The sequence below is a fragment of the Neodiprion fabricii genome, chromosome 3 (genome assembly GCF_021155785.1).
Source record: "Neodiprion fabricii isolate iyNeoFabr1 chromosome 3, iyNeoFabr1.1, whole genome shotgun sequence".
Lineage (NCBI taxonomy): Eukaryota > Metazoa > Arthropoda > Insecta > Hymenoptera > Diprionidae > Neodiprion > Neodiprion fabricii.
Window position 1 is genome coordinate 28,136,505 of NC_060241.1, and position 17,361 is coordinate 28,153,865.

The window sequence follows — 17,361 nt, forward strand, 5'->3', positions numbered from 1 at the left end:
TTATTTAAATGGTTGCGACGTTTCGATCGGCTACGGCCAATCATCTTCAGGCAATTTGTAATTATTGACGATCCTACGAGCTTAACGTATAAATAGCATGGGAAAAATGTTTTTGAAACTGTGGAATGTTATAACTTGTCAACGCATTAGTGTACTGATAAGACGAGAACGTATTGTTATAGGGAATTCAACGCTCTACTACTAAGTTCTCCTATCATTTTATGATAAATCTACTCTTTGAAAAATTACTGAAGGTAAAATGTCAACAAAGGACCTTAAGTAACTCCGTAAGAATAAAATATGCAATGAGCATGAGTTGCAAACGTAATTCGAACGCCGTTCAATCGATTGCAGTGTTGCGTGTAGGATGAAAAGGATTTTCATTCCCCGTTTATGTGGCATCTCCAAGGCCACAAAATCATTAATCCCCTCCGTTTCATGGCACATGAAACATTTCATAACAGTATGTACTGCGTATACATGCGACTCAAATATTATACCCACAAGGTGAAATTTCATCGATTTTATTGAATTTATTGCGATTTGAATGTGCTTTTAAACATTCCACATGAATAGCGGAGACTTATGGCTAATTAACTACATGTGATCGGAGTTTTATCGCATTTTACCCCAGCTAATACATAAATATTGATTTTTTTTCTGAACCAATGGTGAAATGTGGGTAGCAAAAGAGAGAAAATAACCAAATCGTAATAATGACGTTTTTAGATGCAAGCAAAAATTGATTATTTAAATTAAAACAGACCTAGTAATCAAAGCATCCTAGGTGTCAAAGTGTTTGCAAATATCAATCACTGTCGCAGATCAGACCCTAATTCGGTTGTAGCGTAACTTCGGGAATGGCTGCCTATATAAGTAATTATCTTTTAATAGCCTCATTAGATACTATATCAAACTAATGTAGGTACTGCAGATAAGAGAAAGTGAAAGGCGTGTCTCATTCGGAAGAAAAAAGAAAGGATAGGTAATAAGTATTGAACTTCAAATTCATTTCTTAACATGACACACTGAATATTTTTCTCTTTTTGATCCAAAATCTGATTGATCGCGATTTGAAGATTAAAAAAAAAACAACAACAAGAAACATGCCCATCTCTTGTTACTCCGTTTTAAACAATTAAAAACTCATTTCACATAATAGAAAGCCGATCTTATAAGCTTAGCGAATAAAGCACAATACGATGAAGCGACGAAATGGAATCGAGAATCTTGATTGCGAAATAAAACTTGATAAAAACAATACAACAATCTCAAAGGATGAGTATACATATAAGTACTTATAAAAGTAACAAAAGAAAGAAATATCATGTAAACCTGCAGTGAAAATCCGATAAAGTATATAAAATGGGGACGTAATTCAACGAATCTGAAACGCAATAATCCCCCTGAATTGAGTTTGCGGAGAAATTCACCCTATCGGAAATAAGAATTATATATTATTAGGTCGATGAGACGTAATCGCCGTATACGGAACAATGGATATCCACTTTACGCCCGATGCACCCCTGCAGCAGAAGGGCACCAGACACGACTACGAGCCGAGAGTTTACTGCCAAGAATAAGTGAAGGCAGGCACTAGGCATATACACTGGTGGAACCAGTCGACCTCGTTTTCGCGTTACGCAATTAGCTCGTGTATTATTTTACCCCAGAAATTACTCCCAATTAACGGGTTTCCCGTTTCGCTCAGGACTCGCGTTCGCTCCATCTACCTCCTTTCCACTCATCCTCACGGATCCGGCTCTCACCGCGTTTTACATCTGTCACAAATCTCCCTCCCAGTTGAGTCACGACGTTCAAAATCACTAAAGTCGAGTATGCTGCTAATTATATTATGCATAAAAATGTGAGTGGGTAATTTCCTTTTTTCCTTTATACCACCGTCGGATACTTATATTCCTTCTAAATATCATCTTCATATCCACAACAACGACAAAAAAATTAATTCTTGTGTAATGTACTATATTTAATTTCCGAAGCTGAAACTAGCAGCCAGAGTTAGCAGCCAAACGTGTTAAACTTTTTGGAAATCGAAAAACGCACTTTCACTTTCACACGCAGTTTCGTCCTCGTAATTCTATAAAAGCATTACGAGTTGAAGGTATTTTACAACATTCTGATTTTCGGACTTCACTACCTTATTCCAAAGAACATCAGAACGTTTGGCTGCTGCTGGCTAAGTCTCGTTTTAATTTTCCATTAAATTTTCAAAATTTGGGGGAGGGGTATTACCACTAATTGACAGATCAGCAACAACCTCTCAAATTTGAGTAATAAATAACAACTGCGCGTTAATTCACACATCGCCTGAAATATGTATTTATTTACATTAACTTAATCGGAGTTTCAACTTTATCGTGTACAAAGTATTTAGCCAGTACCGAAGTTCGTATTTCGTCCGGACAGGATGGCACAGTACTTAAAGGATTTCGGACGCCGCTGGGTTAACAGAAAGAGGGAAACGGGAAGTGGTGAGAGAACCATTACGGAGCCATCAATCTCTGACTTGAATGAGTCCTGAAGCTCCGTAAGTTCGTTGTTGAATACAGTCTCCGGCATGTAAAGGGCAACGCAACCGCTCCATCTCTCCCGGAGAATCCCAAGGAATTCCCGACTCGTCGTCGTCATCGTCGGTGTCGTGCCGAAAGAAAATTAATAACGGGTCGGATCAGCGACACCGCTGTGAAGTATCTTCGCGAATTCGATACCTCAATTTTTTTTACACGCATTTGAAATGATCGTTAAACGTTTTCATGATTCTTTGGTTGTCCATTTCGAAGATATTTATTGTCTCATATTGGCCACATTTTTAATAGTTTCCAAACCAAAAAAAAAAAAAAAAAAAACAGGATCGTGCATGAACAGACAAAATTCGGCGAAATTTATTGAAACACTGCGATGCGTCAAACAAGAGTTTATCTTATATCTGCACCAAATCGTACTGATTTGCAATTTTACTGGCAACGAAATGTACGTATACAATATAAACCACAATTTGCTTTACACACGAATCGTACATATAGAAATGAAACTAAGAATGCTTGGAACAGACTTTTTTTTCCAAAATATGATTATTTTTCATTGTTAAAAAAAAAATCGTCACAGGTACCTTGAAACTGATTACGATTGAGCGATAAATATTGACTTCTGTTCAACGAAAAACCTGCAACGACTGCACGGTTCATGGCGAATGCTCATGAATGGCCGGATAACATATTTAAAAAACATACACTAGGCAATAGATATATGTTGTATTCTTTTTCTCACACCTTTCGGAGTGAAAATACGACGACATAATACGCGCGCTAATTAACGGCACACCAGGTATTAGAAGGTACAAAAAGAAAGTTACAACATAGAGGAGCCACGCGAAGCTGTGAAAAAATGTCCGTTGATTATTATCAATGTTGTTGTTGTTGTTAGGTTTTTAAGTCACGACTATAAATTCCACCACGACACATATAACTCGCCTCGTTGTTACGGCACACTGTCTACGTCATGCAATATTACAACCAGGTATGGCAACGAGTGCCGTTACTTGGGCCGAGTCAGAGACAAACGTCTAGCTTTGACCGTTTTCAAACGTTGTAGGTACCTGATAACTGCTAGGTAAAATTTTTACTGTTGCCACCAGAGAAATTACTGTATGACTGAATAACCTGCTTGTAAGTAAATACTGAGGTGTTGAGTTAAACATGATTAAAAGAGCAAAAAAAAAAAATGTTGAATTTTACGCGAATGAATTTGATGAGGAAAGAAATACTTTTTGTAACATTAATAACTTTGGCATCGAAGAAACACTTGTATACAAAAAAAAAACCGTTAAACTTCATTTAAACGACAGACTTTCTTCTGGCAGTACTTTATCAATAATACTATATTTTTCAAACTGGAGGACTAATAAAAATCAAAATAATACATACGGATACTCGCGGTAAACGAGTATTTTTTTCTTGATACTTTCACTTTTCCGATGGCTAAGTATACTCGGAAACGTTCTTGTTTCGTTGTCGTTGTTGCTGGTTGAGAAAAATTTCCTCACTAAATCAATACACGGAAGTTTTGTTAGATAAACCGTAAAAACTAGCATTCGATTAGTTGTAGCAGACCGAAATATCCATCGGAAAGTGTCCTCTAACTTTTGCCATCTCAACCGAAAATACTTTGTTGATCAATCCGTGAAAAAATGTTGATAGTACAATGCTAATAAAACAAAAAAAAAACACTCTTTCGAAGGATGTCGTAATTTGCAATCGTAACCAAGTGGGTATTTCCTTCCGGTGTCGAAAAAGTATGGATTCCATTTATAGGATGATCCCAATTATTGCGCTATATAGTATAAATTAGGTGCTCCAACTATACGACACGCACAGTAGTAATATTATATACGTATATAATATATTTGTACACACGGAACGGGTTACATAGTTCTTGTAATTAAACAACGCGTTAATTAACGCAAGGCGCGCGAACTGTTCGCGCTTGTATATGAGATTCTATTCATGCGGCGCTGTATAGTTACAACAAAAACCAGACTGCACCACCTTTATCAATTAGCGAAAAATATGTTTATCGTTGAAAATTTCAACAAATTTTCAAGCCAAGTTGGCATTGCAGTTTACCTTTTTCCCGCCGATAAAATAGCGATTGATTTTCAAATTTTCAACCGCCGCTTGCTGTCCGCAATAACAATTTAATTAGTACATCCCGTAGATTACCATTATATCATTAATCACACGAGCCTTGCAACGATTTTGCAAAACGATGTTCAACATACGCGTATAATAGTGGTGCAAATGAGATTTTGTTGCCAACGTTTCTACCTACATCCAATGTCGGATAAATTTAAACTTCATACGGAGAATCCATCCTGCGTGACGTAAAGATGATTTCATTCTGAGTCGACACATCACCCATGCGTGTTTCAAGGTACTTCAAAATTCCCGAGGAATGCAGCTTTGTAACACACATCAAGACACGCAAGAAATTGTTTCATGAGCGATCGACGGTAAAAAAAAAAAATGTTTCTGGTTGAAAATTCCATTATTTTTACTTTCTTGTCATTCATAACTTGTATAGCCGGTTATACCCCGATTTTTATTCAACATTTTTGAAAAACATGAGCAATTCACATGTAAATTTTAACACGGTATCCAACAGCAATAAAAATTATCAAGATATAATGTGAAGTGTCTAGGAAAAAGGGATATTAATAATGATACAATATGACAGGATTTTTCATTTTTCGAGCTTTCAAGTTTTCAGACCTGCAAGGTATTTTTTTTTTTTTATACGCAATATGTTGTCGAATATATACGCAATATATCTGTCGAACAGGCGTTCGGGGAATATAGAATTTTGATCAAAAGAAATATCGGAATTGACGTAATTTTCTGTTCAAAGGATAATACATAAATACATAATACATCGAAATATTGCATATACGATTTGTCATCAATTTCCTTCATTAAGCCATCGACCAACCCTCGATTGAGCATTATTTTGTTGGTGATGTATACGACCAGTTCCAAAATTAAATTCCCTTCGCAAGTCTAACAAATCTGGAATTTATAGGATCATCGTGAATGTGACAGGGGCTTTGTCAAAAGCTCTAAAACATTGTATCCCCCTTCGGTGAAAACCTTGGGTACAACATTGAGCTTTGTATCCTAAATTTAACGGTCAGATGATAATAACAACGCGGTGAAATAAAAATCCAGAACAATAAGATGAGAAGCATTTACATCGCCTCTGGGAAAGAGCCGAGGATTGAACTGTTACGACGTTTCACAGCTTTGCGAAAGGCTTATTGGATAGACTCTGAGAAGATGATGGAAAACCGTGGTATGACTGCTCGGTCTTGCGGACGGATACCTACGACGATTCATCCAGCGATGTAGTTTGTAGAGATAGAGTATAAAAGGCGCGAAGAGTCGGCCGGAAATGAACGTTACGCCTAGACACGTTTAAGGGAGAGCCCTGGTCCATTTCGAGGTGTTGACGCGTTGACGTGTGTATCTCAAAATATCGACGTCTACGTATCTGATATGCGAAAAAGATCTCAACAGCCCCATTCTATACCCAATTCTGAACAAAAACACTCCAACACATTTTCATTTGACGCAGAAATAAAGAAACGGTATGAATTCTACGAATTTACTGTTGCGATTTCTTAGGATCTACGCTATTTCTTTGTTTCTGCGTCAAATGAAAATGGATTGGAGTGTTTTTGTTCAGAATTGGGTGTAGAACGGAGCTCTTGAGCCCTTCTTCGCGTTTGAGATACGTGTACGTCGGTATTTGGGGATGTACGCGTAAGCCTCGAATTCGCCGAGGGCACCCTGAAGTCGAGGCAGTCGAACCGCAACAACAGCGACGCACCACGTGTTTCAGACCATTGCTTACCCAGTACGATTGAAGGGAAACAGAGAGCACTTATGAATTTGTAAAGTGACGTTCTCCGGAGGTATCGGTTAAGCGGCCGAGGTATAAGGCAGGCAGGTACGACCAAGTGCGAGTGGTCGATGACCCAGGTAACGGAACGACAGGTGAGTTAAGCGCGGCCATTTTGAGTAACGTTGCAGCGTATTATACGTAGACGTATACGCAATATGAATAGACAGACGTCTCTCTCGAGCTGCATGCCTTCCGTACACGTCATTATCAGCGCACTGTATCGGGCTCGGCGCGTCGCTCGCGGAACTAATTTCAGTCAATTTAATTAACGCGATCAATTAACTGCTAGGCGCTCGTCTTACGGTACGCCTACCTACCAACGTCGCGGAGATTATCTTCGTCGTTTGAACCCAGCATCATATACGGGAATTCTTGAACGCAGGTTCGCATTCAGCGACGCAAAATTTCCCTCCTCAGCGTGAATTTTCAAAGAAAGATGGTCTGGCTCCGTGCCTTAATATTCGACCTTATTTTTAATTACATTATGTATACCGGTATTGTATGTAACGCCCGGTATAACCGTTCGTTGCTTGATTCGAATTTATTGACAATTCTCTTCGAAAGGATTACGTGGACGTAAAGAAAGGATCTGGAATTCTATTAAATATAAATAAAACAAACGAATGAAACAAAGAGAAGAATTATTATCACCGTCGACACGATACCGCAGGCATGTGCTTCCGTTGGAGGAAAAATATGAACGATTGACCTTTATTACTCATCCCTGCATCTTCGCTCTGCAGCAGTTATATGTATTTTCAAACGTATATACTGTATATACTTACAGTTGCATATTACCGTGATATTAATTGTACCGAGTTCCGTTGATACATGTATGAAACCTTCATATTCAACAAAATAAAGATATTGAAAAAGAAACCATCAGAACGAAAAATGATAGGTGTCGTCAACTGAACAGTACAAACCTACCCATATAATTCGTACACAACAGTAACAGCCGATCACATCACTCGCAATAAATTTCTTGTGTACAACCATATTCAATAATGTTGAAAAATTTGAAGAAGAAGAAACAAATCTATGCGAGATACACAGCAGAGAGGGCTCGAAGAATATAATATATACCGTTGAATCGGCAGAAACTCATTTTATCTTATTGTGAGCCTGAAGGTAAACTCCTCGATTCGATACAACAGAACGTCGAAAAATCGGAAATATCGTGAGCGAGTTGAGAACATGAGAGAAAATAATATTCAGTGATCGCACGCTTTTTTGAAACCTGAAATTCCCTGACTTGTATACAATAGGATTTTTCTAGTAACACCTTTCAAGAAACATGCCGCTGGTTAATGAAAATTTTCGTACATATTAATACTAGTACCTTCAATATTACCTAGTAATTAACTTACTATGTGAATATCAATTTAGAAACAACGGCCTGCGATTCTCCGTAAGGAAAAAAACGAAAGGTTTAGTAAATATTGAGTAAAATACATAGAATGTATGAAGTGATGCGTCGACGAAAGAAACAAAATTTTGAGTAGGATTTTTTTTTTTTTTTTCTCTTCAGATCGCTAGTACTTTGTATGAGAACGAGTTTATTTCTACGTCAGATTAGAAATTCCCTGACTTTTCCCTGCAGTAAGAAATTCCCCGAGTTTCCCGGTTTTCCCTGTGCGTACGAACCCTGAATAAGGACATGAAAAATATTTTAACAAGACGTTGCAGGAGCTGAGCGAGCTCTCGAACAACGGGAAGAATTCCTCCTCTACCCTCCCGTGCAGGCCGTCCAGAATCTCCGTAATCAGATTACAACGACCCTGCACCATCCCTCGGCGTACACAGCTATCTATATCCACTCGCGTTCACCCTCATTCGCGTAAATAACGTCAGAACACGCGAGCATTGGTTTCGCGGGCACCAATAAGCCGCACCACTCGAGTCTCCGTTTAGCCCATTGGGCACGTACGCTTCCCGATTGAACCCGTATAATACATTCGGCATGTATGGCCCATTGATCGCGAATTGTACGCCGCCGTGGAGAAATCGGCAGTTCGCCTTCGCGGGGTGGATGGATCACGGATCACTCCGTACGGCCTGCTCTGTAAAAATACGAATAACACAACGTTGCAGAGAGGTCTGCAGGATGCCTTATGCCACGCCGTCCTGACCGCCTAGACGTGATCTTCGTCTCGGACTGTTCGTACGATCAGCGTTTATAATCGTCGCTGATTCTCCGCACCGCGGCACCGTTCCGATTATTCGAATATCGTCGCAATGGTATTATTGTTATCATCATAGCTGTGAGTAGACGGAGAGATATTTGCGCCACAAGGTCGCTTACCAGACGTCAGCCTCCGTCGCGGAGGTGAAAGTACGGAGTGGGTAGATTATAAAGCGGCGGCAACTCTGCATCTATCCGTGATCTGGTACTTGGTACAACTACGAACCTTTTTCACAGCCTCGCAGTGGCCATTAAATCTCGAGGATATAAATGCCGCGTTACGTTATGCCCCAGGTACGAAAAGACCGCGCGACGCGTGACGATACAATACTCGATGTGTTTCTCAACGCCGTCTGGATAGATTGCTACTTTTTATTTCTGTTTTTGTTCTTCGATTTCGTCCCTTGCAATGTAGAATAAATAGCAGAGGCTGCAATTAACGGAACATATGGTGAATTCATCGCCAAGTAGCGAGGAAACATGCACAGGTATGCGACAAGTGGGAAGAGTTAAGAGAGTGATGGAAAAAACAGAGCTGTTGCGAGTCGATGAAACCGGTCGAAAAGATGCGAGAAGACGCTCGCTGCCTTACTGCTTCGGGTACTGTGCATAACGGTGAAAATAAAGAACGAGCGTCTCGGGATTCCTCCGAGAGCTCTCGTGGGAACGCGAATGCCAAAAACGTAACGTGGATACAATGCGACACTTAGGTGGGTGAACTCTGACGTATGTGAACAAGCTGTTTAGACTTACCACGCGTGTTGAGTTTGAGCGCACATTGCTGCTCGCGGATGGCACAAACTGCCGGTGCACTTGAAAGGTGGAGTTGAAGCTCAGTCGAGACGACGTAACATGACTGCATTCACCTCGAGATGACGTAGACTCAGGATCGTTGCCCGGAAGTTTGAACGTCACTTTTATTTATGTACTTATTTATTTTGTTGCAACACTTTTTCTAAACCTTGATGTACGTACGAACGAATAAACCACCACAAATCCCTCCCGAAACTTTCCGTTTATTTAAATATAAGCCACTCTCACGATAAACCGAGGAACAAACAATCAATCAATCAATCAATCAATCACGTGTGCGACACTGTGCAATGTTCGTGCTTCGCGTTTGTCTGGTAAATAAATTCACGATTCAACTGTTTTGTCACGTGAGTTGGACAACCGTACTTGTTCTTCCTCTTTGCGGCGTGCGAATCGCGCGATAAGGGAAGAAAGAAAGAGGCAGGGTTGTAAACAACCTGTCAAAACGCCGACTGCGCTCTAGGTGGAGTCGGTCGGACGGGGGAGTGTTCTTCACGCCACCGTGGGCAAACGCGAAATCAACCGGTTCGAAGGGACGACCATGAACGACGTCGCGGAACGTAGACGAAGACGGAGACACTGGGACGCCCGGGAACGCAGCCTCGCAGCTGCGCGCACCGCTCGAGCTGTGAGGGCTCGAACTGCTGCGCTCCGTCGGATTGGAAAGGCTTCTCCCCCCTCCGGCCTCCCCCCCCCCCCCCCCCCAACCCGCCAACCTTCCGACGCCAAGCCGTCGCATCTTTTTCGCCCTCTTCTATTTCTGCCGTGAAATCGGGAATAGCGTGTTTGTCGTACCTGCGGCACGAGGCGAAGGAGCGTGATGCAACTGTTTTTGCGAAGCCTGCGGTGGTTTTATGCAAGAATATCGTCTTGCGGATTGCAGGAATTAGGTTCAACGGGGGTTTTATCACACCGAGTAAAGATATTACCTCCTCTGTTCAGGGATTGTATTATCTCTGTCTGTATTTCCCGCGGGAGATCTTTACGTATTGATTTTTGCTCGGGGTATTAACGAACGCGTGGTCACAGCGCGCTTTTCAGTTGATAACGAACAAACGCGTTCGCGATTTATGTAGCGATTGACGATCCCTTTTTTACCGGTGAACAGTTGTTCCGCCTCGTATTTTTTGGCGGTTAATCAAGGTTTTTTTTTACGGATTTTTCAGCTTAAATTACATTCTGAATATTAATGTGTAATCAGCATTGTTTTACCGTGAAGATACGACGTGTCTCCAGTGTCGCTCTTTCGCGTCTCCCACAATTTGTATTCCGTAAATGGATAAAAATCGAAAATAAAGTTCATTTCAACAACATAATCGCGAACAAAATGTAGAAACAGAATAATAATAATACACATGCGAACTCAAAGAAATAACAGATTGGTGGGAAAATTATAAAAAAATTTATCGAAAGGTGCGTCGGAACGACAAATAGCACAGCGTCGAACAGCCCGCTACTGTTCATTTGCGTAATCCTTCATGAAGCTTCACACTTTATTTTTAGAATAAAAAATAAAAATTTCGAATTTTACTCAACACTGGCTGGTAAATTAATCTAAGGACAGTATAATAAGCCTATATTTCCTCGGATCATCGCTGGTTCACCAGCTAAGCTATGTGTATACGATATACGAAAATACTTGTATCGTATGTCTTTCATCTGTACAAACAAAGTCTCTTAGCAGCTTCTACACTCACTAGACAAAAGTCACGTTCTATCCGTTATTCTTATTCATAATTTTATAAGTACCTCGAAATGTTGATCACACCAGCAGAATTTACACATTTTTCTCACATCACATTTTCACCATTATAAATGATACGACATTTGGAGTTTGTGTAGCAAGTGACGAAGCTACAATTATCACGAGACGTACACTAAAAATAATCCATGTCGCCGATAACTGTACACTTGCGGTCATACCGGTATCTACATATCTTACAATCCTCGTAGCCCCAGAGACCGGATTTTCTGACACACTTGAGACGCGCTCTCGACAAGAAAACTAAGATTCTCTAAATGACACTCGACGAATTCTGAAGAACAAATTTTGTCTTATTACCATTTTTGTGTACTGTTGTTTGACGTGATGAAATTCTCAGCGGAAATTAAAAGGTCTAGATTATCCTGGTGAAAATGTCTGCTACCACGAAATTTTACAGAAATTGGAATATTTCGTATTATTTCGTGCAAAATTATAAACATGCATAGTTTTTCGAAAAAAATTGTTAATTTTCGTTAACAATTGTACATTGTAAATTTTTCACTGAAAAAATACAAATTTTTATGAACATCTACAAGTTTTTATGACCAACTGTGTATATTTACAATTTCGTACGAAAACCATTTTTTATACAAAATTGTACGAAATGTCCAAATTTCCCTGAAAATTCGTAGAAAATCTGAGAAATTATTTTCGCCAGGGTAGTAAGAGAAAAGCCAGCGACCCGCGAATCTATCAAGACATATTAGCAATAATTCGACTCGACTTGGAAAACTCCTCGTGCCAGTTATTAATCAAGGAATCGGTTACTCCTGTCTTTGATATCAAACGCATTTAATTCAGCAAACGCAATCACGACCAAGATAGTATCAAAAATTTAATTCAATTTCTATCGATCTAAAGTTCTTGCAGGATGAATTTCACAGATGAGCATACGACTCGACACACATAATAAAAGTCTTATATTAAGTATGTATACGGTGGTGTTAATCACAGTGTATGAAAAATACGTCAAGCATGCGATGCCTTCTGTATTATATATTCATCTTGGCATTTCGGCATAGCACACAACTCGCATTTAATTAGACTAACAGTGCTCCACGCGTTACATACGTTCTACTTGTTCGATCTCCAGGGACCAATCTGAATTTTGATACTACATACGCATGTGACTTTCGCATCATGATACTGGTGTGGTAACGGCTAGACAGTTTCCGAACTGTTATCAATTCCAATTTTCGTATGTCGAAGCTATCGGAAATACTGACCTATAGATGTATACACTATTCAATTTACGACCATGTTCATTTACGTCCGGCACAATGCCGCTGGTGGGTTTTGATGCCATCGTACAAGCGCGGATATACGCGCGTATCACACATGACTTACATTTTTTGGAACACTGCATAAATTTTTTAAGACAGATGTTTCACTATTTTACTTGCGATTAGTTTTCTCCAGTCACGTAATTGATATAGATACAAAGTTGTAATTTGAAACTTCTCTGATTTTGTAAGAATTACGGAGCGAGAAATAACTGCATATAACTGCCTCCAGATGATTTTCAAATCACTAATCTACCATAGGTATGCGGTGAAGATGTAACGTGCAGAAAGTAAAATATTCTCTGAAGATTGAATTCAAAATAACGCGTCACGATTAGAATACAAAGTGGTTAACGGTAGATTGTAGAAAACTTTCACTTTCAAAAAAAATTTCAGTTTCCTGAAGTTTTTTAACACATTAATCACTTTCGCATTTGCCATACATAACAATATTCAGGAGAAGCGCTTTCGGCAAGTTTTTCAATCATGGCCAATTTAAAATTGCGGCTAAGAAAATTCAATTTTCCTCCAACAGGGAAATACATACGAGCGGTGAGAAGATCTGACTACAGTAAATTATCATCACGCATTCTAAACGCAACCGAGATGAATTAGCAAGTAATAGTAAAATTTATTTTTATTGTGAAAATGGATGTTTTACATATGGCTGGTGTTGTGTGTAATATTATTGGAAATAACGCTAAGTTACGGTACGCAACTAAAATAAAATCGTAAGGACAAAGCCAAAAATATTTAGCCATGTACTTATCGATTTCGAAAAATTCGAAATCGCGTACGCGCATTCGCGTCAGCATTTTCACTGTGTTTACGATATGCAGCGAAACATTCTGATGCACATTACACGTTTATTAGAATTAAACCGAATGATCATTTTTTCACTGCAATTGTCTGGTTCAGAAGCATAAACTATACAATCTCCCAACTATTACATATATAACAATTTTGTTTAATCATAATTTCCATCGATTCTCGTGAAAAACGTAACACCTTTAGGCAGGCGGAATGAACTCTCTTTTAAAATAGGTACGATAAACGAGAGATCAAGGTTTTACGATTACTATCACAGAACCAGAAGACACCGCTAAGAAATTGAAGAGCCGCCTGAACCAGCAGAAATATTCGGTTCAAATCTTTCCAAACAACTGTTTCACCTGTATCAGATGGTCGAGACAACCCAATTTGTATACGTAATTGCATCGAAAATATTTTCTGCAATAAAGTTCGTACGAAAACTACACGACCAGTTCCAAAGAATATGTACATTGGCATATCTTGAATATTTATAGAAACAGTCCATTTAGTTTTGAACCTATCCTTGCAATTACAGTTGTGCGGTAATAAACGTCAGTACTGACGACTTTTCAAAAAATTGTACGGGCAGACCTAGTCGCAATTATCTCAGGAGACAAATTCATTTTTTCCAAAATATGATAAGCATTTTTTTCAAATACCTCAGCAAGATAAAGCTCAGATTACTTTTAAAGAGCGATAACTAATACAACTACTGAAATAGATAACAAAACTAAGAGGAAATTATAATTTTTCATTAAACCCACACTCTTTCTTACAATGTGATACGTTTACATAAGACATAAGTGTTAATTTCCATTACTGAAAGTAACCCTCGCAGTATAATCTGTTTAAAAATACACACATTCTTTCGTTTCTTCAGATTAACGAATGATAATTGCATTTGCACAAAAATAGAACAGTTTTAAACAATTACTAAGGGAGACGATGTGATTAATACGAAAGATCAAATACTAGTTTCATTCAAAACGTAAAAAATAAAGTCAAGCTATTCTATATTAAATATTCTGAAGTCGAAGAAACACAAAAATGGCTGCAATATCAAGCGAGCCATGCTACAACACATCGCCCGCCAACCAACGAATGCTGCTATCATTTCTCTTCTCTATCTGCCTGCTCATCATGCTTAGTATTCTTTCGTCTTCCTTCGTCTCATTACCTAGATTAAATTATATCAATATTTTTTATTTATATATATCACGCCAGTCCCTCCATCATTATAGTAACGTAGGTACACTTTGTCTCAACAGTCACTGTTAATTTTTATTTTTATGTGTTTATCTTTTTATCTTTTCAAACGTGTAAGCTAGTTACTAATTTATGCTGGTTTTTGTGATCCCTTCTTGCCGATAAGCGATTTGTGGATATGTGGAATGACACCTGGAAAATAAAAGAGTTGCATGTGAAACATGATTCACAATCTCACTCGTTGCTTATTTCAGTGAATATCTCGATCTTAATTTTATGAGATTAGCCCAAGTATTCCGCATGCTGGCTGTGAATACTTTTCAGAGGATAATCAATGCACAGAGTTGACATTAAAAATGAAAACAGCGCAATTACCTCCTCCTGCAATAGTTGCCTTAATGAGACTATCCAACTCTTCGTCACCACGAATGGCGAGCTGTAGATGTCTTGGGGTAATACGTTTCACCTTCAAATCTTTAGACGCATTTCCCGCCAACTCCAATACCTGAATTAACAAGATTTGTCAGTGGCATTGTTTATCGAACGAATATCCTTAAAGAGAACCAAGGAGAATCCCACAGTGTATTCTAATAATGTCTAACATTGATATATTTCAAATGACAAATATTTACATTATGCAACTGAGATGCGAATTCTATTACCTTTAATTCCTTAAATTTCCTACTAAATTGCTTGCTAGAATGATGGAATAATGAAACTGTAACCGATATGTGTATAAAGGAATGGAATTGATGTAAAATCAAAGGATGCGTACGATTAGATAGTTCTTGTCTTTATCCATGAGCCTACGGTCCGTTATTACCGTCAATAAGCAATGGCCAATTTGGATTTCAGAGACACAAGTAAATTTTTAGCAACAAAGGTTGGAATGAAAATGGATTCAGGTTAATTTGCAAGTTAGGTTCTGTTCACTTCTACCAAGTAACAACGTTGTAATCACGCCAATGAAATGAATAAATAACAATGCGGCGAAAAGACAAGTGGTCTTTTTCCATTGTGATGATGCACTTTCCCGCCTAAATTACGTCATGAAAGAGACCGCTGCACTGTGCCGAATGTGTTACCGTTGTAACGTAAATATAGTACGAGTATAAACACTGCGAATATTACCTGTCAACTTTAGTTCAACGTAATTTTTATCCTCTGATTGGTAATTCCTTTATATTATCGTAGAATTATTGTTTTTTTACGGGGAATTACGAGTTTGTCGTAAAGGCGGGAAACGGCAGCCATGTTAGCGGCGTCACCAACGGCACCTTCGTCTCGTATTTTAACTCACCTCAGCCGTCAGGTACTCGAGAATAGCCGCGCTGTAGACCGCGGCCGTAGCCCCGACACGTCCATGGCTCGTCGTTCTGTTTTTCAAGTGCCTGTGGATCCTTCCGACGGGAAACTAAGGGGAACAGGGAAACGAATAAATAAATAAATAATAATGGACGTTACGCATCGATACCGAGAGGGTCAATGTTTTCGGTTCGCTTCTACCAGCTAGCATCTGACGACTGATCTGAATACATCAAACAGATCGAAGCGGACAAATTTTTGACTTGAAAAATATTCAACAATACGCGATGATTTTGGTATTTAAAATTTTCCCAGCACACCTGAAGGCTGCTGCCGTGAAACGGTACGATTTTCGAGCTCCGGCGATAAATGCGAGGATGGTAAACTCACCTGCAAGCCAGCCCGTGCCGAACGGGAGACGGCCTTTGCCTTCGCTTTCCCAGAGTCCTTGCCCGCTTTACCACCAGCCTATTCACAGAGGAAAATCAGCGTTAATTTTCAAGATACGAACGCCAAACTTTGTCAGCACAATCACAAGGCACCGGGCTTTACGACGGTGTCACTTTCATCCACGGATGGCCGAGATTTCCCCCGAAAACTTGCGGATACTCACCATTGTTCGACGGGATCTTTCACTGTTCACTACTACAAGATAGACTCACAGACCACGGACGCCACCGTCTAATCGCCGTCCCGCCAAACGCGCTTGGCGCTGCTGGTGCGTCCCGTAAACTACACCACGTGACCACCGTCGGCCAATCGCAACGCGTCCTTTTGATTACTCTGACCGCGTGCCGCGCTATCTATCGATTCATGCCGAAGGTAAAATGTTCAGGGACGCTCCTCGCGTTCCGTTTTCCGTTGAAATACTTCAAATACTAGACTTTAACGAACGCAATACATAGAAACAAAACAATGACAATATTCATGAATGGTCGTATGTTTCCCGACGTAGATGACGATACGATAATTGAATTATTTTTTCACTTGCAATTAATATTTTAATATCACGGGTACGACGGCGGGACCTCGTCTATAATAAACATCTTGAATGTTCCGTTAAGTTAATTTTTATATTCAAGGAGCGAGTGTATCGTATATTTTGCAAAATAATCGTTAATCCATTCGAAATTCCATTCTTTAACTTCAATTTAATTCTTATCCGCTTACCTCGTACGAAATAAAAAAAACTCGTGTCAATTACTCACGCCTCGTGGAGTGAGAATCTGCTTGAAATATTTTTTACCGGATAATTAATACGGAAATTTTTGTTTACTCAAGCTTCTCGAAACGAAAAACAAATTTACCCGGGATTCAACATCTATTGTTCAAAATACACAAAAGTGTGTATTATATGTATTCGACGACATGAGCTGCACTAAGGAACCTTGACAAGTATTAGGAGTTTAATCGGTCAACTGGTATTGTATCATACATATGGGAAAAAAAAATCATGCCAATTCTGGTACTGTATTATATATGGAAAAACTTGAATAAGTTTCAATTTTAAACCG

At 39.2% G+C, this 17,361-nt stretch overlaps 2 protein-coding genes across 3 annotated transcripts in view; both read right to left on the bottom strand.

Moving 5' to 3' along the window:
• Nucleotides 1-10,097, bottom strand: part of LOC124177400 (cadherin-87A) — a 164,999-nt gene extending 154,902 nt beyond the window's left edge. Inside the window, exon 1 of the mRNA XM_046559730.1 lies at nt 9,416-10,097. Within this exon, the coding sequence (XP_046415686.1) occupies nt 9,416-9,441 (26 nt within the window). The 5' untranslated portion in view covers nt 9,442-10,097. The remainder of the gene's footprint in view (nt 1-9,415) is intronic.
• Nucleotides 10,098-13,142: 3,045 nt separating this feature from the next.
• LOC124178640 (histone H2A.V) lies at nt 13,143-16,585 on the bottom strand. 2 transcript variants are annotated; one of them, XM_046562140.1, is made up of 6 exons: nt 16,461-16,585; nt 16,238-16,315; nt 15,843-15,956; nt 14,918-15,047; nt 14,669-14,734; nt 13,143-14,513 (listed from the first exon to the last, which is right to left on the bottom strand). In XM_046562140.1, the coding sequence occupies exons 1-5, from the start codon at nt 16,461-16,463 to the stop codon at nt 14,673-14,675; spliced, it is 387 nt and encodes a 128-aa protein (XP_046418096.1). In that variant the 5' UTR covers nt 16,464-16,585; the 3' UTR covers nt 13,143-14,513; nt 14,669-14,672. The 2 variants fall into 2 exon arrangements, with proteins under 2 accessions (XP_046418096.1, XP_046418095.1); XM_046562139.1 differs by having other exon boundaries at nt 13,143-14,734.
• Nucleotides 16,586-17,361: the final 776 nt, after the last annotated feature.

Coding starts and splice junctions, on each gene's coding strand:
- LOC124178640 (XM_046562140.1), bottom strand. Junction 15,957..16,237: donor CGGCACGGGCTGGCTTGCAG/GTGAGTTTACCA, acceptor TGTTCCCCTTAG/TTTCCCGTCGGAAGGATCCA. Junction 15,048..15,842: donor TCGAGTACCTGACGGCTGAG/GTGAGTTAAAAT, acceptor TTGTTAATTCAG/GTATTGGAGTTGGCGGGAAA.